The following is a 27,382-nucleotide window of genomic DNA, read 5'->3' as shown; positions in this document are numbered from 1 at the left end:
AGGATAAACTTACAACTAATTTATTGACAAAAGAGATAAAATTAAGTTTTTGCGTCAATTTTCCTTATTTATCTGTAGTCATATACTAGTACTGGATAAATCCTCTATCATGCACCTGCGTATAATGTAAACATCTCCCAATTAACGATTTACCTAAAAGCATGCTCAGGGCACTTTCAACCTTTTTTTTTCCCAAACCAATTATGACCACAAGAGACGAGGTAACGTTACAAGAATTCAACAATCTCGTTAAGTGTTAGCATTTCTTGAATGCTTTGCTCAAATTTTATGGTTTTCCTAGCGCCATAACTTATCCATGGGTTGTATTTTGGCTGCTGTATTTTTATTTATTTTTTTTGGATACTACATTGTAATTGTTAGGCTTTTGTTTTATATTTAATCTAATTATGGAACATTCTGTTCGTTTGATTGGCACAGATGGCGCAGGATATCAATTACTTACTTAGGCCTGTCGTTCCGTGAGGAACATAGGCCATCAACAACAGTCCTCCAACGAACACGATTCTGAGCCTGCTCTAGCTGCATCCTGCCAGGTCATATCCTGCGTCTTTAACTCCGACTCCGAGTCATGCCTCCAGGAGTTTCTAGGACGTCCTCTTTTTCTTTTGCCCTGTGGGTTCCAAGTCAGGGTCTGGCGTGTGATGCTGGATGGTGACTTAGGATATCCATAGGGGCTGCTTACTCTTCAGAGCACCAGACATCACCTATGACTTTTCCGTGTTTTATGCTCTGTTCACGGATATATTATTCTTAGTCATGGTCAAGTTGCATATAAAAACTTCATTCTCAAGTTTTCAAATTATTCAAGTTGAAGAATAACACTGTTGCTGTATACTGCTTTCATTTAGCGCCACTGAAAATTTTATTTCTTAAGGATAAATAACAGAAACAGACTTTTTTTTTTACAGAAATGAGCAAATTTCTCATATATTTAAATCTAAACTGGTAATTTGAATAATGTTTGTCACCTACATGTATACTAGTAGTGGGAGAGTTTTGTAAAATTTTGTCATAAATCCACGTGCAAAAGTTAGTATTGAATTATGTAGAAAACGACTCCATTAAGTCACATATCTAAGCGCCAACTTACTACGATAATTGCTTTATATTTTAGGGATTTATCACTAATGTCATAATCAAAATCAATCGAAATTATGTATCAATCCATGCATCAAATTTTTGTTTGTACTAAGTAACTATTTAGACACAGGCAGCGCACATTACTTACTGATTTTTTTTTTCAAGAATGATTTTAAATTAGGACTCTTGCACATTGACACCCTAAATCATTCTCTGTTCAATCCCTAATGCTAAGCTATCAAATACGATGATTTTTTTTGTTTTGCTCTAACAGCCTTTGTTTTAGTGTGATAAGCTTTATGCGCAGCTGCTGTTAGAGATTGTGATTATCTTTCTATAAAAATAATCCAAAATGGTGCCAGCAGCAACAAGTGCGTTGTTGAGTATTATCAAATGTTTCCCATTTTAAGTGTCCAAATATGGATTGGAAAAAGTTTTGCTCCTCCCATGTGCGAAATAGATAGTGAATCAATAACAGAGGTTTTACAGGAGTACAGATGACCTTGATTCTATTTTAGATACAATTCACAATGTTTTTGTATCATTACAAATATTAATCTTAGTAACTTGAATTATTTCCTGACAATTTCACATTTGATTTATAAGGAAAATTATTTATTACATGCATAAGAGTCAGTTGACTTTTGCTATGAGAACGTTGTTACTTTAAAAAACATTCAACAAGTTATTAACAGACCTGTTTTTGTCTTCATATAAAATAGAATTTGTCCAAAAGCATATACGTAAAAAGAAAACACTTGCTGTGGTCTACAACTAGACATATCGTAGATATATCGACGTCGTATATTGTCAATTTACAATGGTAATTTCCATTCTTATGTTGATGCGATATAACCCCACCAGCCTGAAATAAAAGATACCACAGAGTCTGATACAGGTGTTTCATATTTTGGTATTTTACTAGAAAAAGACGTTATTGGAAATCTAGAACATGTAGAAGCAAAGCTTTATTTGTTAAACGTGATGAATGATATATTATACGTTCATCACCTGCAGACAGTGGTTATATCGATTTGATACACAAGAGCATGCTTTACATACATGTATGATTCATTTTTAAACAAGGTAAGTTATTGAAAAATAAGTTAATAGAAGTCATCATTTTGTAAACTCTTTAGTCGATACAATGACCTTGTCAGCAAAAAACTGACATTTTTCATACTAATTGTTAGGCCATCATTTACACATTGAATCGTTGACGGATTTTTTTCTGTTATTTCCCAATCATGATAAGGAGCACACGGCGGGTGTGACTGGTCTGCAGGGGATGCTCACTCCTCCATGGCACCCGATGCAACCCCGGGTGTTTTTAAAGGTCCGTGTTTGCTCTGCTCTAATGTTTGTTTTGTTTGGTGGATTTTTAGCTTGAATACTTTTCGTTATCTTTATATGTTTCATTCAAGAAAATTCAAACGACGAAAATGGTTAAAATTGGACACCCTGTCTGTATTATTTTCTTAGCGGAGAGCCAATTTGATAACGATATCGTCAATATCGATAAAAACATCGTTTCGATATTAATCCAAAGAAGAATTACATCTATTAAATTGGAAGTACATATTTACTGGATGATATATACATGACTGAGTGCTATGTAATAAAGTCGATATTGAATCGATATTGATCCTGATCTGTAAAATGTATTTTCAGATTATTATATTAGACTAAAAGCAATGTTGATGTTTATTCGATTTTGACAATTTACACATGTAAATACAGTAAATACAGGTTGAGCCGGGTTAGGGTTTGTTATTGTCAGGGGGTTTGAAACTATCATGATTCAATATCGATACGATCTCTTCAATATCAACAACATGGCAAACTTAATAATCGAAAAGTACATATGCAGGCATAGAAATATACAACCACAGGAGAGAAAAATGATTTAATATCGAAACAATGTCTTCGATGTCGATGATATCGATAACAAATACAATGTTGTCAAACATAGAACAGTCCCGATCAAGTATTAAGCACATAAATCGATAACAAATTGATATCATCGACGGGATCGACGATATATTGTCTTTTCTGATACACTTTATTTTATCAAATAAAATATACAACATGATTATGTATATTTTATTTGATAAACAAATATATTTTTGAAGAAGTTTTCCTTATTATATCACAAATGTAATAAGTTTCGCTACAAACCCTTCGGCATCGGGTGACATAACACTCCAGGGCTTTCCTGTCACTTCGGGGCAAATATTCTGGTATGTCACCCTCGAAGCCATGTGACATATGTAAAATATCAGGAAAGACAATATATTAATAAGGATCCAACATTACTACGTCGACTCAAGCCACGGTCCGGAGTCTGCATATAGCTCTCTCCTTCCCGTGGCTGCTTGATCACAAAAAGTGTCGTAATCTTGAATATTTACGCCTCTCTATCGTGACATCATATTCAGTCAATCACAAGTTTTGTGTCCATCGCAGTGGAAATCAACAATTGAAATCAGCAGTATACAAAAAATATTTGGAGAATGGGAGATCGAGGATCGTACATTTTGGCCGTGGTTTGCGACGATGACATTCCTATTGATTTAGTTTACAGACTTTACACCTGTTTTCAATGGGCGAAAGGATATCAATTGATCTTGAAAAACAGAAAACAGAACATTTATTCATTTGGAAATGTTATTTATTAAACACTCAATTCAGTTACATAATAACATATTACTCTTCAAATAATGTTGCAGCGTGTCCATGATACTGTAAACGTACTTTTTTCCACGGGGTCATAATTCCGCGGAATCTCAATTCATGTTTAACAACAAGTTGCGTGAGGTATTATGTTTTTGACCCGTCCGTCATTCAGTTAGTCAGTCAGAGTGTCAGAGTGTCAGTCCGTCAGTCCTGTTTTTTTTTTTTCAGCGCAACTCCTCATATTAAACCGCTGCAAAGAATTTCGCCAAACTTTGCAGATATTTCGGACACAGTTTGTAGATGTGCATATTGCCACGATTCTTTTATTTTTTCCGGGAATTTCCGCACTTTAAAACTTAGATTTTTGGCCATACATGTATCTTGAATATGGAGATGGACAGTTTGTCAGCGCAACTCCTCTCAAACCGCTGCACACAATATCGTCAAACTTTGCAGATATTTAGGACACAATGTGCATGTAGATGTGCATATTACCAGGAAATTCCGATTCCTTTATATCTCCGGGAATTCCCACAGTTTTCAACTTAGATTTTTGGCTATATTTTGAATATAGAGATGAACATTTTGTCAGCACAACTCCTCATAAACCGCTTCACACAATTTCGTCAAACTTTGCAGATATTTAGGACACAATGTGTAGATGTGCATATTACCAGAAAATTTTTGATTCCTTTATATTTTTGCTGGGAATTTCAGCACTTCGACTTTTGGGGGAGTGTGGGGTATGTGAGCTTGCTCACTTTCTCTTTCATTTTAAATCAATTATTTATAGATTTATTTAAATTATTTATAGACAAGCATAAAATCAGAATTGTACAATCAAAATTAAATTAACAACGCAATTAAGGTAGGATTCTTCTCATATTTCTAATATTTAAAGATTAATGAAATTTTCACAGAATCAAGAAGACAATACCAGTAAGTGATAGTATCAGTGAAATTAAATTTGACCGTTTTATATTAGAGGCAAGGTCAGGTCAAGGTCATTATCTTTTTCCTTGACATTAAGAATAAAAAATAACTGTTGCCAATCATGTGATACCTACTTCTATTTCAAAAGTTTAATGATTGTTCTTTTTGCATAAAAACATATTACTATATCGGGTCTATAGCATGATATTACCAAATTTACACAAATAATCTAACTTAACTGGATATTGGCTAATCCGAATTTTCTCTGTTTTTCTTAATTTTTTAGGATATATTAGTTATTTTCATATGCTTTCTATATATAACTTTTTCTTATTTTCACATATAATTAAGTAGTCTTATAAATGTACAAAATGATACAAAAACAAAAACAAAAAGTTTTGATCGTTTTTTAAGAGAGAAAAAATACTTTTTATGGATTTTTGGCTCAAATCTGCACTTTGATAGGAAGCGTTTAAAGCTAATAAAGTTCTAGTTTGTTTGAAAAATCATATTTATTTGATATATTTTGAAAGTTTAGTCCCTCATTATTAATCTAACTTACATTTGAAAATTTCTCCAAGACTTCGATTGTGTAAAAATTTTGACTAAATTCATTGTTCTATTATAATTTTGAGAGGCAGAAAATTAAAGAAGATATTTTCATACGCCACCATTCTGCCAAAAATATAGTCCCTGCTAGTTTTCAAACGCAGTTTACCATTTCTTTTTAAAGGTTTACAATTGTGATGAGGAAAGAAAAATATGATTTTAAATTCCTTACACCTCAATATATAAGACATATAAGCAAATATACTTTGAGTGTTTCATCTAGTCAGAAACCAGAGAAGAATCCTACCTTAATTTGTTTCGTTAGAGAAAACCTTTCTACGGTGATTTTGAACAATTTAGCACATGTGAAAAATAGTACTTATCTACTTTTTACGAATATTACATATGCTTCGCATGATGCTGAATTTTGATATAAATAACTCAACGCACACTTTTATTTGAGTGGAATACTAAAAATAGTTGGAATACACTTATTTGTATTTTTGAAACTGTTTCATACTCGTATATTAATAAGATAATTACAAATACATTTTTAGTTAGGAAACGTCTAGCCAGGCCATGATACTCGCCATTTTTAGAATAAAACATTTAACATTTTAGTGGTCAAAAACTCTAATTAATTGAAAAGAGAGAATTCCTATTATTTGCGTTAATTTTACTTTAATATAAAAATAAATTAAATATCTCTCCTACAATGTAGTTATTACAGTTCAAAAGACAGGAATATCATATCATAAATATGCGTGGACATGTTTTTTATGTTTGCTTGTTTGTTTTTGTTTGTTTGTTTTTTGTTGTTAAATTCTTTTTTCTCTATAAGAAATGTTACTTTAATTTCCCCTTGTTTTATACTAGCTACAATATACATTATGTGTTGAGCACGAACGCAACCCTGGTCTGTTTGAGTGCTTTTCATCATTTTTTTTTACCAGGGAACCTTTGTGTTCTGTTACTATAAAATCTTATTAAATAACTAAAATTCTGGAAAATTATCCAGGAAACATGCGAACTATAAGGTGTGCATTATGATAACGATAAATATATTTACATTACATATAATTCTGAATGGCTGTTTTTCTATAGGCTTTATCGAGAAAGTTTATGCATTTCGGAACTTCTCTATGACAATTGACCTCTCCTTTAATTATGTTCCCCAAACGAAGTTGGGGAACATATTGTTTTTACTCTGTTTCTTATTATTATTATTCTTATTATTTTTCTTCCTGGGAAAATTTTGTCCGCGAGTGATCTTGTAATCTACACATCAGACTAAGGTGAAATGTTTATAGGGTCAGTAGACATGTAATGTAGATTTGCGGAACGAAGGTCATTTTGCGCGCACGTGCTTGCAAGAGCACGCACGTGCAACATGATAAATGACCGATTTAATTGATATAGATGTAACTTTTTGAATTTTTGATGAAATGCTTTAGAACTCATAATATAAGGATATATTAGTAGCATAGACAATATGACATGGTCAAAATAGCAAGATCTCACGCGCATGCACGTGCGCTGCACTCTGATTGGCTGAAACACAAATCTCAATATCTTTTTTGTTTTTTGACGAAATGCTTTGAAATTTTGAACATAGCCATGCATTAGGATATCCTACAATACGATATATAGCAATTATTATGAAAACACGTGCATGCACGTGCGCTGCAATCTGATTGGCTTAAAATTTAAAAAGCTATAACTCATTTGCTTTTCAACCAAAGAGGATGGGATTTGAAACATAGATAGATATAATGAACTACTACAAGAAGGTATGGTCACCATGCACATGGATACACGTGCGTGTACGTGCGCTGCAATCTGATTGGCTGAAACTTTAAACAGCTATAACTCCCTTGGTTTTCAACCAAACAGGATTGGATTTGGAACATAGATAGATATAATGGACTACTACAAGAAAGGCATGGTCACCATGCACATGCATACACGTGCGTGTACATGCGCTGCAATCTGATTGGCTGAAACATTTAACAGGTATAACGCCCTTGGTTTTCAACCATATGGGGTGGGATTTAGAACATAGATAGATGTAATGGGCTTCTACAAGAAGGTATGGTCAACGTGCTCATGTATGCACGTGCGTGCACGTAAAATGAACAAAATAAAAAATACACTTGAATGAGCGTATTTTTTATTACTTTTGGATAAAATACTTTAATTTTTAGTATATTAATATATATGGATTGTGTAGACAAAATGATACGGTCATTACGCACAGGCATTCGCATGCGTGCAATGCTAAAATTTGAATGAACTTCGTACACTTCCGGGTAAATGTTGTTAAAGTCTCAAATACATAGAGTTTGTCTTATTTAATGAAGCTCACAGGTAATATGGCACAAAAAGAGAGTTGGGGAGAGTTTGGGGAACATCTGTAACGGTCCCCGTTACAATTAGCACTAGTTCTTTTTATGGTCCGTGTTAACTCTGCCAATGTAAGGCTGCATAACGGTGCTGCAGATTCCTTATTTTTCGCTAGTATTTATTATCGCAAATGTGCTCTTCAGCGGCAAATCGCGAGAACAATTTGCAAATGGACGGTTGATCAAGAGATTTTTTTATATAGAATTCAACACCATAAAAATAAAGCGAGTAATTTTATTTCGCATGTGTCGCGTCTAGCGAAATAACGCAATAATTAATTCCATATGTATATTTAGGAATCTACAGTACTTCTTGCCAATAGCCATGGGATATTTATTTCTTGCCAATGGGACCTTTTTTTCTTGCCAATGGGACATTTAAAGGACTATTCCGGAAAAAAGCAGTAGGATTCGAACTCAGGGCATAAAGATCATTTCTTTGCTTCGCAACTCTGGAACGAAAGGATATCCATTTTATTATGGGAGCGATATACATGACTTGTACGTTAAAGGTATTAAAAGACTAATTAATTGTAAATCTAGCAGTTTTAAATCTGAACAAGATGTGTTTGTGAAATACTATGTGCCCGGCGGCAACTAAGTTCGAAAAAAGCTATTTTTAGCATATAGGTCACAGTCAAGGTCACAAGGTCATTGACCTTGGTTTAATGCATATATTTTCACTGCATGTTACATGTATGTATTTTATATTAATTGTAAAATGTCAGAGCAACTAAAAAAGACCTTGGTTTAATTTGAGAGAACCAAGTTAGTGGAGTACATATATAAACATAAAGAAGGCGAAAGTTTTGCCATATGACGCGTTTATTCGCGATTAAACGTTGTAAGTTTATTAATTCCTTAAGTCATATGACTTATCAGATAACATAATTACAAAATGCAGGATATAAAGCACAGGATGAATATACATAAATGAAATCTTTACATATATTTCGTTAATACTGATTGTATAGAATATATTTCCAACCAAACATAGAAAAAATACTCACTTTACAGATGTAAATCTCTAAGTGCTTCTACTTTTGGAGGAATTTCCCTATATTACATAGTTCACTCACATTTTCAGTTGATAATAATTATAATAGTTTATACAATGCTAGGTCTATACCAATAATACTTTTTAATATACAATTTTCTGTACTCACGATAAAGTGGACATTTTAAAATAAAATGATACTCATCTTCAACCTCCACCTGACAACAAGAACAAAATCTATTCTCTCTAGGAATCTTCCCTTCTCAATCATTAATAAATGTGCGCTTAATCTATATTTTGTAATCAATTGAATATAATTGGATGGAATTCGTTTCATTAAATAGGATTGCATGCACAGTTTATTTGTTAAATATCTTTACACAAAACACTTTCAAGATGAAGAAAAAAAGCATCACATTCTTGTTGAAATCAGTCAGTTAATCTTTGTTTAAAAATTTTTAAAAATATACTTTTATTTGTAATATTTTGATAATATACCAAACGTTTTCAAGTCCTACTGAAAATAATAAGTATTTTACATTAAGTAACCAATTTTATTTTCTACAATAACTTGTCTCAATTCTTTCAAGCATATCATGGTAAATACTTTTCAATATACAGTTTTCTGACTCTAATAGTTTTAGCCAAAACTTTATAATACGAACTTTTCTTTGAATAAATGGAGGTAAGCGACCAAGTTCATTATAAATCATCAATGACGAAGTATTTTTTTTCTCACTTTCAACATAATTTTGAGATATTCTAAATGTATTTTCTCTATAGCATCACCTTTATGGAATCCCCATATTTCACTTGCATAATTCAAAATACTACTAACATAAGTATCAAACAAAGACAGACGAGTAACATAAGTAAAATGCACATTTTTCATAGACTTCAAAAGTTTAAACATACATTTCCTCCCCTGAATAGCCAATTTTAACTGAGCTTTATGAAAATTACTTGTGTATGTCAGAGTGTGACCAAGATAAGTAAACCGATTAACAGCTTCAACTTCCTCATCATTATAAAACCATTTAATATTTTGATTCAATCGACCGGATTTTCTAAATACTACTATTTTAGTTTTCCTTACATTTACAGATAATTTCCAATCATTACAATATGAGTAAAGCACATCAAGCATTTTTTGTAATACCTCAGCTGAATCGGAAAACAGTACCATGTCATCTGCATACAACATTAAAAACAATGACACTTCTTGGAGACTAATATCTTGACAACTGGACATGATAAAAGCATTCTCAAAATTATTTGAATATAAAGAAAAAAGTAGTGGAGACAGTGCTTCCCCCTGAAGGACTCCTTGTTCTACTTAGAAAAAGTCACTAAATTTTTTTTTGTATTTCACACAACTCCTAGCATTCTTATACAAAGATCATATACTGTTAAACATTTTCCCCTTGATCCCTAATATTATGAGCTTTTTAAAATGATAATTTCTATTTATACTATCAAATGCCTTACGGAAGTCCACAAAACAACAGTAGAGTTTTTTCCCGTTCGAAAGATGTTTATCAATTATACTTTGCAATGCAAACTGTGCATCCGTTAAAATAAAGTTGTTTCGGACCATTTCATCAATCTATTATGAAGTATAGTTGTACATATTTTTAACATACAACTCATGAGGGTAATGCCCCTATAGTTATCTGTTACATCTGGGTCACCATGTGAGGGGAATATTACCTGTATCAACTATAACATTGAAAATTCTTGTTAAAAGTGGACTTAAGTCTTCACACATATATTTAAAATATTCATATATCAAATAATCTTTTCCTGGCAATGTTCTGCTTTTTAAACAGTTTATAATATCTACAACCTCTTTAAAAGTTATATTAACATCTAGCTCATCAAATACAGCATTCATATCATATTTTTTACTCCAAAAATCAATATATGAAACATCTTTACAGACACCTAGATTTCTGAAATGTTCAAAAAAATCTTCTACACTAAGATTACAATTATTTTGTGGCTTAACGAACAGTATTCAATATCAAAGTCCATATAACTATACAAAAAAGGAGCAGAGCAAACACTGACCTCCAAAACATCAGAGGTGGGACCAGGTGCCATGGAGGAGTAAGCATCCCCTGCTGACCCGTCACATCCGCCGTGTGGTCCTCGTCATGATCGGAAAATAACGGAAAAATCCGTCATCATTTTAGTGTACATGTATTCAATTGACTAACAATTAGTATGAAAACGTCAGTCATGTAATTATATATTTTCAAGGAGAATGAAAAGGATGAGAAAAAAAGCGACTGATGGAATGTATGTTCCTATCATATAGGTTTATGTCTCTCAGTTGATTCGATAAGCAAGAACATGCTCCAGGAATGAACAATTTCTAAAACAAGGCAAACTGTTGAAAACTTAGTTCCGGAGCATTCTAAAGGAGACAACGTGTAGGATATTACTTATTAATCCTACAGGACATTTGTTTGCGACTACAGCTATATCTTTAGAGACATAAGCATAGATTTGCCAGAAAGGGTGCAAGATGCCCTCATTTTTGCGAATTAGAAAATTTATTTTGGAGGAGATAATTAATGGCTCCTTGTTTAGAGTTTTTTGCCTTCTAGATACCATGTTTACCAACTGATATTTTACGCGCCAATGCATACAAAACTGAAACAACACTTAAAATGGAGATTTATACAATAAACAAAACAAAAAACATAAGTAAATTTGCCGCGTGTTCATAGGACAAAATTTACACACATTGACTAATAATTTGCTACAAAGTGTATGCAAAAGTTAATTTGCACCTAGTCCTGACCAGGTGTAAATTTACTCAACTGTGCAGAATTTGCATATAAGTAAATCAGTTCATACGACATAAATGTGAGTATATTTACTTTTGTGTAAAATATGCTGAGGTATGCAAATCATGCCATATGAATGTGATATTAGTGTTTAGAGCTTCCTTAAAAGCAGGAAGTTTGGCTGAGAGAATTTAGTATTTCAAATTAGATTATTTCGAGTCATTTCAGAAGTGCAAGACGTTGATGCTATGTTGTAACCTTCCACAGATTTTGTTCTTCTCTCGAAGGAAATATGAGAAAGATTTGTTGTTTGATGATGGGTTTCCTAGCAACTATTTACAGCATTGAAATTGAAAACTGCCCTGATCCGTGTAGATGTTTGTCATTGAAATCATGTCAGGGAATATGGGTATCCTGTTTTAATAGGGGACTTACTACAATTCCAAACAAATATCCAGCAAATACATGTCATTTGTAAGTATTAGATATATTATTATAAGAAATTAACATTTACTAATGTTTTCTTTTATATAACACCATTGAACGCAATGCATATATGTATCTATAACTGTATAAATAAAGGTTCTTCAAGTCATAGACGTTCGACGTAATATCTCGGGTACGTCATGAAGGGTCGATACTCAAAAAGGTCATAATCAGGCAAATATAAAATGTAAATAAGTCAAAAAATGCAAAAAAAAAAATAAATAAATAAATAAAAATAAAAATAAAAATAATAATAATAATAAGTATTAAAGAATCATTTTAACACATTTATCAGGCTATGAATAAGGATTGATCAAATTTAAATTTACCATTAAGACCTTCGGTGAAATACCTTTTTTTTTGTTTTGTGCATGCTGTACGTATACTGTGATATACGTCTTGTACAGTGGCATTTTCGTTTTCTATCTGAATATTTTTTATGTTTTCATATTAATATGTTATACCTTATGTTCTGTCTTCATTTCTATCAACATGAAAACGGTAACAGTATCGAATGTGTGCATTTTACAGAAATTGTCAGCATTGATTTGTCTAATGTACATAGTATTTTCTATTATTTTGATACAGGAGAAAAAGCATAGAAAACACATGGGAATCACAAATATTTTACAGCTTTAATAGTAAAATGAGAAAACTGAAATTGACTTACTATAACTTCATATACATGTATTTGAACAATACCATAATTGTTAACTGACATTTTCTCCTAAGCAAGTTTATAACATGTACAGTTTTCGCCAGCTAAGGTTTTGATAAGATTTGACATGAATGATGTTCACGTATTGTAATTCCAATCATTGTTGCATGTATACATTGTTTTTATCAATGTACAATGTTCATTTTTTCTTCCTATCAAATCATTCAGAACTTTGACCGGGAATGGCATATCCAGGATAGAGAAAGAAAGCTTTTCAAATCTGACTTATCTCCAGCGGCTGTAAGTATTAGGAAATAAAAATATAACAAGAGGCCCACGGGCCTTATAGGTCACCTGAGTATTGTGCAACAACTTTCAAACAATTAAATTTGGTTCGTGTTTAAACCGGAGGCCATGAAGTTCACAATTTACAATTTTGAAAGAGGCACCATTGCTTATCATAATTATTAACTTAGCACGCTTACTCTATTTACTTAATACCCAGAAGAATATCAGAGTAACAAAGAGAAAATGCACTTCCACTTTATAACCAGTTGTGCACCTCACCCCAAAGGAGCCACTGACCCAGGGCCATATATTTCAAAATTTTGCAAATTTTAACATAAAATGGTTGATTAATACCAAAGAGTAGATTTCAAAGCATTAATTTATTTTCAGGCTATGTAACCCCCCCCCCCCCCCCTTGACCCTGGGGGCATTAAAAACCACTTTGCTAGATGTACCTTTCTTCATATAAATATATTTATGTTCTAATTCGTTTCACTCAAACGAACATAAATTATTTACAATCAAAACAAGAACACTTGTCTACATAGGAAATGGAAGCGCTTGCTTGCCAGTATCTATTAGACGTATACATTTACAAAAACAAGTCTTCAATGGTACCGATTCTCTACCTTCCTTCTAAAATATATCAAAAATATAATTAATCACACATAACAGTACAAAATGCATTTTAACACAATGCATTTATATGTCCTCACTTCACTGATTAAAAACGTAATATGATGCATGTATGAACACAATTATGCTTCCCTCGCCGCCCAGGAAAAACCATAGATAAAAAACAACATCGATTTATGTTGAAAAAACTATGGAAACCTGTAAGTCCGCAGCAGTTGCGAGGTAAACAAAATGAATGGCGGACTCATTCTCACAAACTTACGTACGTATCATATATTATAATGTACAATTAATCGACTAGTTTAAGTAAAACCTATGCAAAATGAATGTAAGTTAGAACTATCTGTAAAACACATTTCGACTATATGTAGCTAATATGTACCATTAAACAACAATCTTACATTTATATCAAATTTTACATAAAATTATCTAGAGCGACTAAGCAAATTGTTTCCCATCTTTGACAATTAATATGTTGTGTACAAAAAATTTTAATTTTCTTGTAATGAAAACAATTACTTTCTTTATTAAACAAAATACTAGTAAAAGGTTGATGTAAGTAAGAGGGTGCGTGGGTGGGTCTGAATGTCGCAAAGCAAAGCCTTCGAATGAGTTAAAATCGTGATTAAAGTGAATACCTGTTCACCCGTTCTACAGGTATCGACCTTTAAATACTGTCCAATAGCTACTGTCGCTATTATTAGCACATAATAAACAAAAGCACGTGTTCCTAGTACATATGATAAATTAATATATACTTGGATCATTGGCTTAAAACCCAGAAGCAAAGAAAAATATTTACAAAGAATAAATGGGGCCATAAAATTCACAATTTTGGAAGAGGCACTCTTGCTCATCATAACTATGTGCTTAGTTAGTGTATTTAATACCCAGGAGCAGAGAAGAAGATTTTCAAAGAAATAATGCATTTTCACTATATAATCTATAGAGCCCCGCCCTAACACCAGAACCCCTGACCCTGGGGCCATAAAATTCATAATTTTGGAAGAGGCACTCTTGCTCATCATAACTATGTGCTTAGTTAGTGTATTTAATACCCAGGAGCAGAGAAGAAGATTTTCAAAGAAATAATGCATTTTCACTATATACTCTATAGAGCCCCGCCCTAACACCAGAACCCCTGACCCTGGGGCCATGAAATTCACAAATCTGGAAGAGGCACTCTTGCTCATCATAACTATGTGCTTCGTTAGTGTATTTAATACCCAGGAGCAGAGAAGAAGATTTTCAAAGAAATAATGCATTTTCACTTTATAATCTATAGAGCCCCACCCTAGCACTAGAACCCCTGACCCTGGGGCCATGAATTTCACAATTGTGGTAGAGGACTCAATGCTCATTACATTCATGCCAATAGTTTGCCTGCTTGATGTCCAGGAGTAAAGAAGAAGATATTTAAAGATTTCATTAATTTTAGTGGTTTTGGCCCCACCCCTCAGGCCCCAGGGGGGCGGGGACCATGAAATTCACAATTTTTGTTCCCCTCCACCCATAGATGCTGTATACCGATTTGGTTGAAATTGGTTCAGTGGTTTCAGAGAAGAAGCTGAAAATGTTCAAATGTTAACACACGACACACGACGCACGACGCACGACGGACGACGACGGACGAAAACGGATAGCAATAGGTCACCTGAGTTACTCAGGTGACCTTAAAATCATCAATTAAAAAGTAGCTACATAAAACATGCTTACATTCATGTATTTGAAAAAAAAAATAGAATTGCAATACAATGCGTATCATGATTTATGTATATTAAAAAGTTATATATCACTTCATTGACTTCTCTCCCCATTCATAATAAAGATCTTATCTACTCGCAAAATAAAAAGTAAAGCTGTACATACTGTTAAAGGCTTTTAAAATCTTTAAATGTCTCTGGGTCTGCTATATACAATGCATATGACTGCTGCCCACTTTGATAATTTTCTTAGAACTCAAGTACGAAAAAGACTTTTAACAATAAATTGATTACAGTTGACCACTGTTGAATACTCCTCTATTTTCTTTACAGTTGGTTACTGTTGAATACTTATTTATTTTCTGTAAATACTCCTCTACTTTCTGTGCTGTTAACCACAATTAATTACTATAGTACTTTTATATTTTCTTTGCAGTTGACTACTGTTGAATAGTAGTATTGAACCCGAGGTTCTATTACTTTTTGCAGACCACTACTGAATACTTCTATATTTTCTTTACAGTGGATTAACTACTGTTGAATACTCTCGAGGCCCTATTTTCTTTGCATTTGACTTCTGTATTGAACATTTCTGTACTCTCTGTGCGATTAACACTCTCCTCTTCTTTTTTTGCAGTTGTAAGTAATTGATATATGCTGAATACTGTTCTATACATGTATGTAAAATTATCAGACTGTTTGAGGCCCGTCAGGGCCGAAAACTGTCTGATAATTTTACATATAGAATAGTATGAGGCATATATCTTACTTAAAACATTGCCATTCAAATGTCCAAAAGTTACCTGGAGGAGTTCGATAATAACAAAATGGGAGTTCAGGCATCCGTTGTTTTCTACCCGTCTTATAAGTAGACAAAAGAAATTAGACAGTCAAAACAGTGAATGAACTCGTTTCATTTCATTCATATAATGGCAGTCGTTTGCTAAGCAGGACAGGGGTCCAGTGGTGAAGGATTTTCTTTTTATTTTCAAACATTTTTATTTATTATATGCATAAATTGACATTGATACAAATATAATTTTGGGTAAAATTATTACCTGTACCATGGAAAGTAAAAATGCGGATTTTTATCCTGGAGTGTTAGTTTAAATAATGGAAATTCTCGGGTTTTAAAAGTGCAGCCTTCTGGAAACAATCCTTATAAAATTAACAGATTTTCATATTTTACCTCAGAAATGGATTTAAATTCGCTTATTCAAAGTGCTGTATCAAAAACACTTAAAAATGGTGGGACCTATTAATTTTGAGGAAGGATTAAAGTAGATTTTTTGATGGATTTGCTATTTTGTAGCAACTTAATTTTCTTGCATATGCTTTCCCTGAGTTTTTTCCTAACCCTTTTTTGGGGGGTGGGTGGGGGGTGGGGTGGGGTCTGGACATATTTTACGTTTATTTCACTCTTGGTTTTGTTTTTCAAATATCGTCCGAGTTTGTAATAATTGCCGTCCGATAATATATCATCAGACTGGTAATTTTATTATCGGACAGCTACAGGTAAATTTTTAGACTACAAGATCAAGGGCATGATGTCACAGCAATGTTTTAAGCTGTAGTATACTCCTCTCAACTCTCAATTTTCATTGCAGTTGCTTATTGTTGAACAGATCTATATTCACTGTGTAATGAAACACTCTTCTTTACAACTGTTACAAGATTTAGTTTTTGCAAAAAGTAACTAGTAATCTTCAAAATTATCCAGTTAACTTTGTTCGAGCTGCATGAAATGATTTCTTACTTTTGTTGACTCGAATATTATTTTTAAAAAATCCCAAGATTATGATTTTCAACATAAGTTACCAATTTATCACAGATTTTCATCAAATAGGCCAAATAGTGTATGTATATACATTTAACTTCAAGTAATGTTGTGTGGTTCCCTCATGAAGATCAATGGTTTGCATAATTGGTACTGCAGACGCTAATACATCTACATGTAAAGCTTCCGTTCAAATTCAAAGATTTCAAATAATCAAATTTCTGAACAGCATAAATCTCCCTAACGAGACAAGTACATGAAGGGTTGTCATTCTACTTTATATAAATAAGGTTGGAAAGAATACCTAAATAAATATGCGTTGAAACAGTTATTAAGTCCCTAACTGAATAGAAAAATGACATAACATGTACAGACTGGATATCATAAGCAAAAGCATTTATTGGATTAACCAAGTTAGAGTACATGTAAGTAAAACTTATGTTTGATTGACACAAATAAAAAACGTCAATTTAAGATAATAAAGACTTTATAATGCAGATGCATAAAAAGGAAAAGAATTGTATTGACCTGCTTAGTTATGCATGCATACAACTATGTAAAAACACATAACTATAAACTCCAAAATTTCAGTAATTTGATGAACAACAATCTTACTTATGTTGACCAAAACACTTTCTCTGGATTACGAAACCTGCGTTACCTGTAAGTATTTGTTTTATTGTTTTCAATATTTACATAATATTTACGTTTTTTAAACTATAACAATAAAAGCATTCAAGATTCTAGTTTTTTACTATATACCTAATGTGTATCAATCAATTTTACTGTTGATTTTACGCTATCACGTGATGTCGCGATCCGACTTTCCGGATCACCACACTGTGGTTTTATGAATCCATGTCACTACTCTCTGAAACTGATGACGTAGTACACAGAAATATGACGTTATTTTTCTTGCGCATTAAAAAGTCCCTTTTTATTTTGCCTTCTTTTATGGATAAATGTTATACAATTGATTTCTAAAGTTTTATTTTGCTATATTTTGATAGTAATGAGGGGTATCTAATAAATTTATCATTATAACAATAACTTGATCCGAAGAGCCGTATCACGTCTCGCTGACAGGGGCGCGGATCATCAGATCAAACTCGACGCTGCGCGTCTCGGTAGATCTGATGATCCGCGCCTGTCAACTCGTCGTGATACGACCCTTCGGATCAAGTTACTGTTATAATAATATATATGTATTCCACCCTATTTCAGGTTGAAGACTACGCTATGTTTTTTTCTAAAAACATACATCGATTTTTGCTTCCTAACTTGTTTTGAATTTACAAGGAAACACTATACAGTGCTTAGGGCTCAACTACAATATAAGACGAAAATAGTTCAAATTTTTTTTTTCTCGTAAGAATATATATCTTTTGCATATTCATTTATATTCATAAATGCACAAAATAAAATAAATTAGGATATTTTGCATATGAATCAAATGTAAATATTAATGAATATTTGGGGCCATTATTGGTTTATTAGTTTGCAATTCATTCTATATTGTCAACCAATTATTATATAAAATGGATCATAAAGTACGAAACAAGATGTGTATCTTACATATGATTTTATTAAAGTATCAATGAATTTAATATGCACTTAGTAGTCATAAATGAACATTTGTTCATAAGCATGCTACTATGTCTGGTCGACAGGCAGACGGGTTGACATTATTATAAATGCTACTAAGATTGACATTAGTGTAAATATGTATTTCAAAGTCATAAAATATCATTTGTTCTTAAAAATCCTAATATGTCTGCTTAACAGGTCGACAGGTCGACAGGTAGACAGGTCGACAGGTCGACAAGTTGACAGGTCGACAGGTAGACAGGTTGACATCAATAATACTGTGAAGTTTGAAAGTAAATTTGTTAATGAATGTGCTTTTATATCTGGTTGACAGGTTGACAACATTATTCAGATGTATTTTGAGTTGACAATAAGACAGTTCGTATATTTAGCTCATTTACAGTAAAATGAGTCAGCATAATACACATTGTTGAGGTAATTTGGTTTCTGTGTCAAATGGAGATGTATATACATCTAACTATGAGAATAAAATTTAGACTTATAGGCATTCATTGTTCATGTATCTTATGATATAACCTGTCTACCTGTCAACCTGTCGACCTGTCAAACCTGTCAAATTGTTGTTCTTAATTTAAACTGTTGACTCATGTCTAGGCACTGGTTCATTATTTGCCGGGATAGTATTTTGCAACAGCCTTTGCAAAATGCCGTCTATCAATTCTTTAAAACACTTTCAGTCTAATAGTAGCTGCTGAGTATAAACTATACCTGGAGATCGACAGTGTCAGTCATTGAAACAAAATTGTCATGTACATTAAATGTGCACCGTTTCTAGATTTATTTCTCCATGTGTTTTTTTTTTCGAAATATCATATCAAAGTTCTACTAATCGTGAGCCTCTAACACAACATTTTACTATTTCCACAGCAAAAGATTTTTGATACCGTTGTGGATTAAGCCTTCCTAGGCCTGATCTGTCTTGGTTGTTTAGTCCGTATAGCGCTCGCGCCGTGTTCGGAAGGTCGTGAGTTCGAATCTTGCCCGCAAATGATCTAAGTAAAAAAAAAAACTGGTAGCAACGCCATGCGCTTGGCACCCTGAAGTGAATGCCGATGAAACATAAAAACCACTTAGGCACCGTGACATGGTAGACGTTGACACGAAAAGACCCTTCATTGCTGCTTGTCTCTGAGCGCCTAGCAAAGGTCGACATTTAAAGTCCGATGACGTCTCTTTATAAATTAATAATCATTCGCGAATGGGACATAAAATAACATATAACTAATCAATATTAGGCCTGAAATTGAGACCGTCAAAAACTTCGTCCATTTATGATCTGTCGTTTTGGTAGGCAAGATAAATTCGGCAGCTCAGAATAGCTGATAGAGATTTGAAAACTGTATGACTTTTGAAATTCAGATTAACTTTGTGCAAATGAGTTACTTGAAAATATATATATTCGGATCACATCGTTACCAAAATTTTTAACTCAATACATATTTTTTTCTGCCAGTGGAATCTCAATTATATAGTTATATTTCTCTCTGGTCGTTCAATCCATGCAGTTTTTTCTCAAACACGCGAGTTTCAAATCTGTAGCTCCTCCAGTATTTGTACATGTGCTGTATATGAACATTTCCTTATGAATAAAGAAAAATTCTGTTAACTGGCGAGATCGGTGCACTTTTTAAAAAATCGGCACTTGCCAACTTTTGTGCAAAATATTTAAAAGATTGATAAAAATTGGTGGAAAACATTGGAGACTTAGTTTTTAAAAGTAAATTTTTGATTTAAACTGTTGATTTTCTCCTTCTCTCACGCAGTTATTTGATGGGAAATAAAATATCCTTAATTGACAATCGAGCATTTATGGGATTTACCAAGTTAGAGTACATGTAAGTAAAACTTATGTTTGATTGACACAAATAAAGACTGAAATTCATTTTAAGGTAATAAAAAAATTATTATGCAGATGCATAAAAAGAAAAAGAAAATTTTCTGCTCAATTGTACATGCATAACTATATATTCCAAAATTTCAGTACTTTGGCGGAAAACAATCTTGCTTTTATTGACCAAAAAACTTTCTCTGGATTACCAAACCTGCGTTCTTTGTAAGTCTTTGTTTGCATATTTACATATTTACATTTTAAAAATTATGACAATAAATACATTCAAGGATCCAGTCTTGTATTCCACCATGTTTGAAGATGAAGACTACACCATGTAAATTTCCAAAAACATATACATCGACTATTGCTTATTAACTTTTTAATTACAAGAAAACTTTACAGAGGTTAGATATCGAATATCTGAAACACAATCCTTCTTCCTGTCCATATTCTTCTTCACTCTAAAACTACAGTCCTACCGGACTGGTACCAGTTATTACTGAAATATAGTATATGACGAGGGCCTTGAATCATTATTTTTTAAAGGGCCTACATCTAGGGAACCCCGATCTTTATTTAACTGGCTTCAAAAGTTCGTAAATATACTAGATTCTGTTGATTGATTGATTGCACGTTGTTTAACGCCCTTCTCGAGAATTTTTCACACATATGGAGACTAGATTCGCCAGACGTTGGACCAAATATGAATTAATAGACATTAACATGTTGACAGAATTGATTTAATGTATCAGATGTATGTCAAAGTCTTGCAGTAAGCGATTATGGGGCAAAATGAAAACCAACTATGCTTCTGTGATCAGTAATTTAGAACTACTCCCTGCTGACAAATCACTGGTAACAACGTTGTCTTTGTAAGGTTCATTGAATTTTATTTTAAAGAAGCTAGGATTAACATCCACTCGTGGTAATCCAACTTTACCTAGTAGATTCATTTCTAAGGAGGAAATTCTTTAAAATCAAATGACAGTCTTGAATAATTTTGATTTTCCCAACAACCTGAATTAATTTGAATTACATGTACTATATTTATATTGAACTTCACAAAAATCTAACAAAGATACATGGCGGGTTCCAGTTAACTTTCTACGAAGCCCCTCTATTTATACAGCCCACTTAAGTAAAAACAGTTGTGAAGAAGAAAGTTCAGGAGTGCTATGCAACAAAGTCAATATACATTTTATTCAAAAGGGTGAAAATCAGATGTTGATGCTTAAAACTTCCGAGGAACTTTTGGAAATTTAAAATCACAAAATTCTACCAAACTCAACAGCATGTAAACTTAATTGCATCTTCGCGTATCAGATTAGAAACTTTTGGCTAGCGAAGATGATAAACTTGCGATTTCAACTTTATACATGTATACAACCAATGTACACGATAAATTAAAGTCCAGGCTTTTTGATAAAAATTGACATTTGCTTTTCCAAAAACAAAATTGAACTCGTAAATTTACATACCTTGGCATTGGTCATTTTCAAAATTATTTTGCTAAAAAGTATTTTGATCGAAGCTGATAATAAAAAGACGCTTGAGTTTCTGATTGGCAATATCTAAGTGTCCAAAATCTTATACAGTATGTGAAAAAATAAAACACTTACTGTGGCCTTCAACTCGACATTAGGATATATTGATGTTGTAATAGACCACTTTCGGTTAAAATGCCGAGGTGTTTGACATCGGCAGTTCTAAGAACATCTATCTTTGTAAACAAAAATGGCGCGTCGTCAAGACGGCCTAGGAAGCCATAAAACGTACACCAAAGAAACGGATTATAACTAATCAAAGGAAAGAATTGATATGATATTAAACAGAAAACACCTTACTATAATTTGGTTTGACAAAATAGTTCATTCATTACAACCTACCCTATACCATTAACAAAAATAATGGCTAACATTTTAGGAGGTACATCACTCTGATAGAATAATTCTTTTTTGTGTTTATATTATTACAAATACACAAAATTTACAATGCTTTCTTATTGATCATCCCTACCCCATTTTTCTTTGGCAGAATATAATAAACAGTTTTATAACAATAATTGCTAAAATTGTCACTTAAAGTAGACAAGTTCTCACGATTATATGTATTCATATATCATATCTGATGAATTTGAACTAAAACAATTGAATGTCTACAATCTATATGGCTTATTGTTACAGTTGAATACATGAAACATTAAACTGTTCTCTGGCTAAATAGAAAATTTTTTTTCTCTACCCTTTGTCCACTAAGGATGCAACACTGGCGAGATGGTACAGATACATAAGTGAGCACATAAGAAATATGTATGGACAAAATTGCCTGAAACTAAGGGAAATATTGCCGAAAGTGTTGTTCATTATAACTATGCTTAATTTAGTCATATGCAAGGTCATGGCTAAAACACCACCAATACCTTAAGAAATGAATGCTCATTTCCATTTTTATGTCGATAAGACATATCCCGGTGAGCTTGACCTAAATGATACCAGAGAGTCTGACACATACGAGGGCTGATCGAAAATTATTGAGACATTGTGTACATTTTGCTTTCTTATTATCGTTTTTCGGTGAAAATTTGCATATGCGTTTGACATACAATAAGAATTAATAAAATCAAGAAATATTTTACAAATATTAAATATTTTCTCTACAATGGTATATAAATGCGTCAATAGTAGGGGTACCCGGAGCAGTCACGAAATCAGATATTGAAAATATGCAACATCAACGTTCTAACTCTTCGTGGATGCATAAAAAGAGCGAAAATAATTCAGTTTAAGTATATAAATTTTCAGCTTTATTTCAAATTCATGTCGTGCAACTTTGAAGAATTTTGATCAGAAATACGGAGATCGTAAAAACAATTAAGCGCGGTTAGAGAAATCTGCTAACAACGACAAAATGGATTTTGACGTCAAGGCTGGGCAGCGAGAGACTAAAACATTTTTGTAGCACTATGTAGAACTCTTTTCCAGACTGACCAACCAGCTGTTAAAACAATAACAACGAGAAAAAATAATGTGTTATAGTTTGTTATTTCACTGGTATACATTATTTTTTACAATTAATTTAACCAGAGTAACTATAAAAACTCGCGATGACCATGAATTATTACGTACGGTATAAAAAATCGTTACGGTATTACATTTTTTTGTAAACCCGCATTTCATAATTCGGCACTGCATGATTCTAAGTCATCATTTCCCAAACATGAAAATTGTTCACTGGGGTAGCAACGGCATACATTTTTAAAGAATAATTTAAGAAAAGAGACTGTTTGATTTTTGTAATGGTGTATACATATATGTAATAAAAAAGAAGGAAGAGTATTAAACGCTTTCCGATCCTTTTAAATGCGAAAACATATCCGACTGACGTGACGTTAAATGACGTAACGATGCTGCCCCGGGTCGATAGACACATGCATGTTTATTATTTCACCGAAACTTATCTAATTATCATAGGAATTAGAAATTTTGGATAAGTGTTTTATTCGTTCTTTATAAAATGTAAATGAATTTTCATGAAATTATCTCCGTCCGTTATGGAGTAGATGTAATTGTCTCAATAATTTCCGAACAGCCCTCGTATGTCTCATATTTAGAAATTTGATTGTTTATCGTAAAATAACAATCAAGCTTAATAAAACACGTTGTGACTTGTAACTTTTCTATCGTCAACTTCCCTTACTTATGCAGCAATTGACCTTCGCCGCCTGTATACGAGGTTAATATCTCTCAGTTGATTCGATTCGCGAGATCATGCTCTACGTATGAACAACTAAGTTAATGATTGACAAACACGTTGCTGAAGTAAGAATATCAGCAGTGTGTAAATAATAGCGTTACAATTAGTATGAAAAACGTCAGTCATCATTTCATTTAATGATAGATTGTATTTGCTCAAAAGGTCATTGTATAGACCACAGAACTTAAGAAATGAAGGCTTTAAATGAGATTGCAGATATTCTTGTTTCATCAACTTGTTTGCCTTCAAAAGTCAACGCATATAGATCATTTTCCTTTGACATATTTTGCCTAGGAGTTATTACCCTTAGCCGCCATCTTGTACGGCAAAGCAGTGAATTTACTTCTTTGTGCAACCAATTTTAAATCTGCATGCAAGAAATATATGGGGGAAAATATTTACAATCTTAAGGATATCTCCTCAGCCAGGAAGGATAAATAAAAAATTAATATTTTATTTGAATTGCATCAAAATGAAGCATAAAAAATTTCATTTTATTCATCTTGATTCGAGGTTTTTGGAAGTCCTAGAAAAGGTCTTATAAAAGTTGATATTTGTACCCTATAAAGAAGAAAAAAATCATACAGTTTTATAGAAATAAGATGTTCTTGAATACAGCCTTAGATACCAATGCTTATTAGCATGATATGAAATAAAAAGTAATTTGTGATGTCTGGCAAAGATAGAGAGAGATTTTTACACAATGCTTCACAGAATACATGGCGGAAATAGACGACAAAAATACCAAATAAGTATAAAAATCATGACAATTTCTCTGAATGCCTGGATACCTATCGTTACTTAACTTAAAATATATTTGTTGATCAATTTGCAATTAGAAAATTCATTGCTGATATTCCAATTCGCTTTTTCTGCAAAAATATTGAAGATTTGACAATTTTCCCTATCTAACATGATCTTTAATCTTTGACTAAAAAGAAATATTGTGGATAAATTTACATAACCTTGTGGATTCAGAGATACTTTTATGAGTATGTTTGATTACTTAACTGCTAATTTTATAAACCTGAGGATCGGACTACCTTAAAATTATGATTAGAGGCTTTAACAAACGTATATTCATACGAAAAATAGTTATCTTTACATCAGTAACAAGTGTAAGAAATTGAACTTGGTTAAATAATGAAGGGATATGGGAATGTTGCCCTACAATATGGCGGCTAAAAGGGAATAACTACTAGGCCAAAATATGTCATAGGAAAAGGGTCTATTACCGATTTAAGGATAAACAGCATTAAATATTCACTTAATGTATTAATCGTAGGTTGATACATGTAGCAAAAGTCTTTTAATATATACTTTATCTTTGTATTTTTACCGTTCACGGTAGCTCAGTCGGTAGAGCGCTCGCTCCGTGATCGGGAGGTCGTGAGTTCGTATCTCGGCCGCGACTGACCCAGTCGATAAAATGGGTAGCAACTGTCCCTTCGCCATGCGCTCGGCACTTTGAAGTGAAAGTTGCGGGTCCTTCGGATGAGACCTTAAAAACCGAAGCCCCGTGTCAGGGGCAGGAGTTGGCACGATAAAGATCCCTCACTTCTCAATGGCCCTGGATGCCGAGTAAAGGTAAAAATTTGAAGCCCTTCACCGGCATACGGTGACGTCTCCATATGAGTGATAAATTCTCGAGAGGGACGTTTAACAATATACAATCAATTAATCAATCTTTGTATTTAAAAAAAAAGATTTTACATGTCACAAAATTACATGAACATCTACTATTTCATTAAGATATATTTTATTACATTGCATGCAATGCTTGCTGCGATTTATGTTGCCCGTTGAACATATGAATAACGAAAAGTCGCATGTATACCTTCATTGTGAGAATTTATTTGATTTTTAATAATAAATACGAGGCAGAACTTTCAATAAGAAGTGTTTTCATTATGTTCTATAGAAAACATTTTTTTTTTTAATCGCATTTATTTTATTATAGGGATGTGCGTCTAAATCCATTTCACTGTGACTGTTTACTGGAAGGCTTTGTACAATTTATCAAAGAATTTCAACTGAATAATTCCATAGACACTCCAAACTGTGCCACGCCAATTAAACAAAAAGGGATGAGGTTGAAAGATATTTCTCCAACAGATCTGTCCTGTGAAAAATCAAGTATGATTGATTTTATCTTTTATCTCTTACGGTTAAAATCTGTTTTCATGAAGAATGATATGGTAAATTCAAAGCAACACATGCATCTACATTGCTTAAAATAATCAGTCAAAGCTTGTGAAACCAGTACCCATTAGGTTTTGCTTCACTTTTTGAATATATTATTTCAATTTTGAACATTTTGATTTAAATGATTCCATATAGATTCTTAACAACCCCTAACCATGAAAAATGTTAGTCTATTCAAGCATATCTATCGAACATTTACATGCAAAATCTGATGAAAAGTTCAACGTTAATAGAAATATTATCTAATCATTGTAAGTATGTATGATAAACCTATCTGTTTGTTTCAAATCATTGAAATGTATATGTAATTATTTCAGAGAAGAAATTTTTTTTTTTAACTAAATGAAAAATTCCAGCATATCTTAACCCTTTCTCTACCGGTAGAGAAAATTTCCAAAAAGATGATTTATAGTTTAAATACCTTTCTGCTTTCATAAAATAGATATGGAGATCTTATTTTCTCCTGTTTATACGCGCACTGGTCAATTTGACCGGTACGGAAACAAAAGGATTAAGACCAAAGACCAACGTTTATCTTTCACATTCAAGGCTCTATCCACTGTGCGAATTACAATTAACAATGAATGTTCCTGCTGTAAATCTCAAATGTTTATTTTGCCTTTAATTTCAGATGTAGGTTAAAGGAAGATTGTTCGGCCGTGTTCGTATGGTTTTTCTATTCAGGTTATTACTACTGATGGGGAAATCACTGAATAAACATATCAGTAAGGAAATAGGAAAATCATACAAATATAAAAAAAATCATAAAAAGAAAAAAATACTTGTCTAGCGAGCTCAATTATTTCTCTCGACTTCCTTCTGAAAATCTATTTTTTATGCTCTTGGTTCGATTATTTATGAATAGTTCATTTCTATATGGTAGCACAGGCAATTCTTTCAAATAAATAGTTTTCAAAGAGCTTTCTTCTGGAATAATGCAACACGCAAATATTCATTTTCTTTAATAATAGTTCCGGTCAAATT

At 32.7% G+C, this 27,382-nt stretch overlaps 1 protein-coding gene across 1 annotated transcript; it reads left to right on the top strand.

Moving 5' to 3' along the window:
* The first annotated feature begins 589 nt into the window (after nt 1–589).
* Nucleotides 590–27,035, top strand: LOC134265038 (leucine-rich glioma-inactivated protein 1-like). Its single transcript, XM_062747285.1, has 5 exons — nt 590–672; nt 20,373–20,444; nt 20,591–20,662; nt 26,154–26,391; nt 27,030–27,035. The coding sequence occupies exons 1-5, from the start codon at nt 590–592 to the stop codon at nt 27,033–27,035; spliced, it is 471 nt and encodes a 156-aa protein (XP_062603269.1).
* Nucleotides 27,036–27,382: the final 347 nt, after the last annotated feature.

Source organism: Saccostrea cucullata, unplaced genomic scaffold (genome assembly GCF_032062105.1).
Source record: "Saccostrea cucullata isolate Sc308-1 unplaced genomic scaffold, CSIRO_AGI_Scuc_v1 ctg1403, whole genome shotgun sequence".
Lineage (NCBI taxonomy): Eukaryota > Metazoa > Mollusca > Bivalvia > Ostreida > Ostreidae > Saccostrea > Saccostrea cuccullata.
This window is presented reverse-complemented; position numbering and strand designations above follow the sequence as displayed.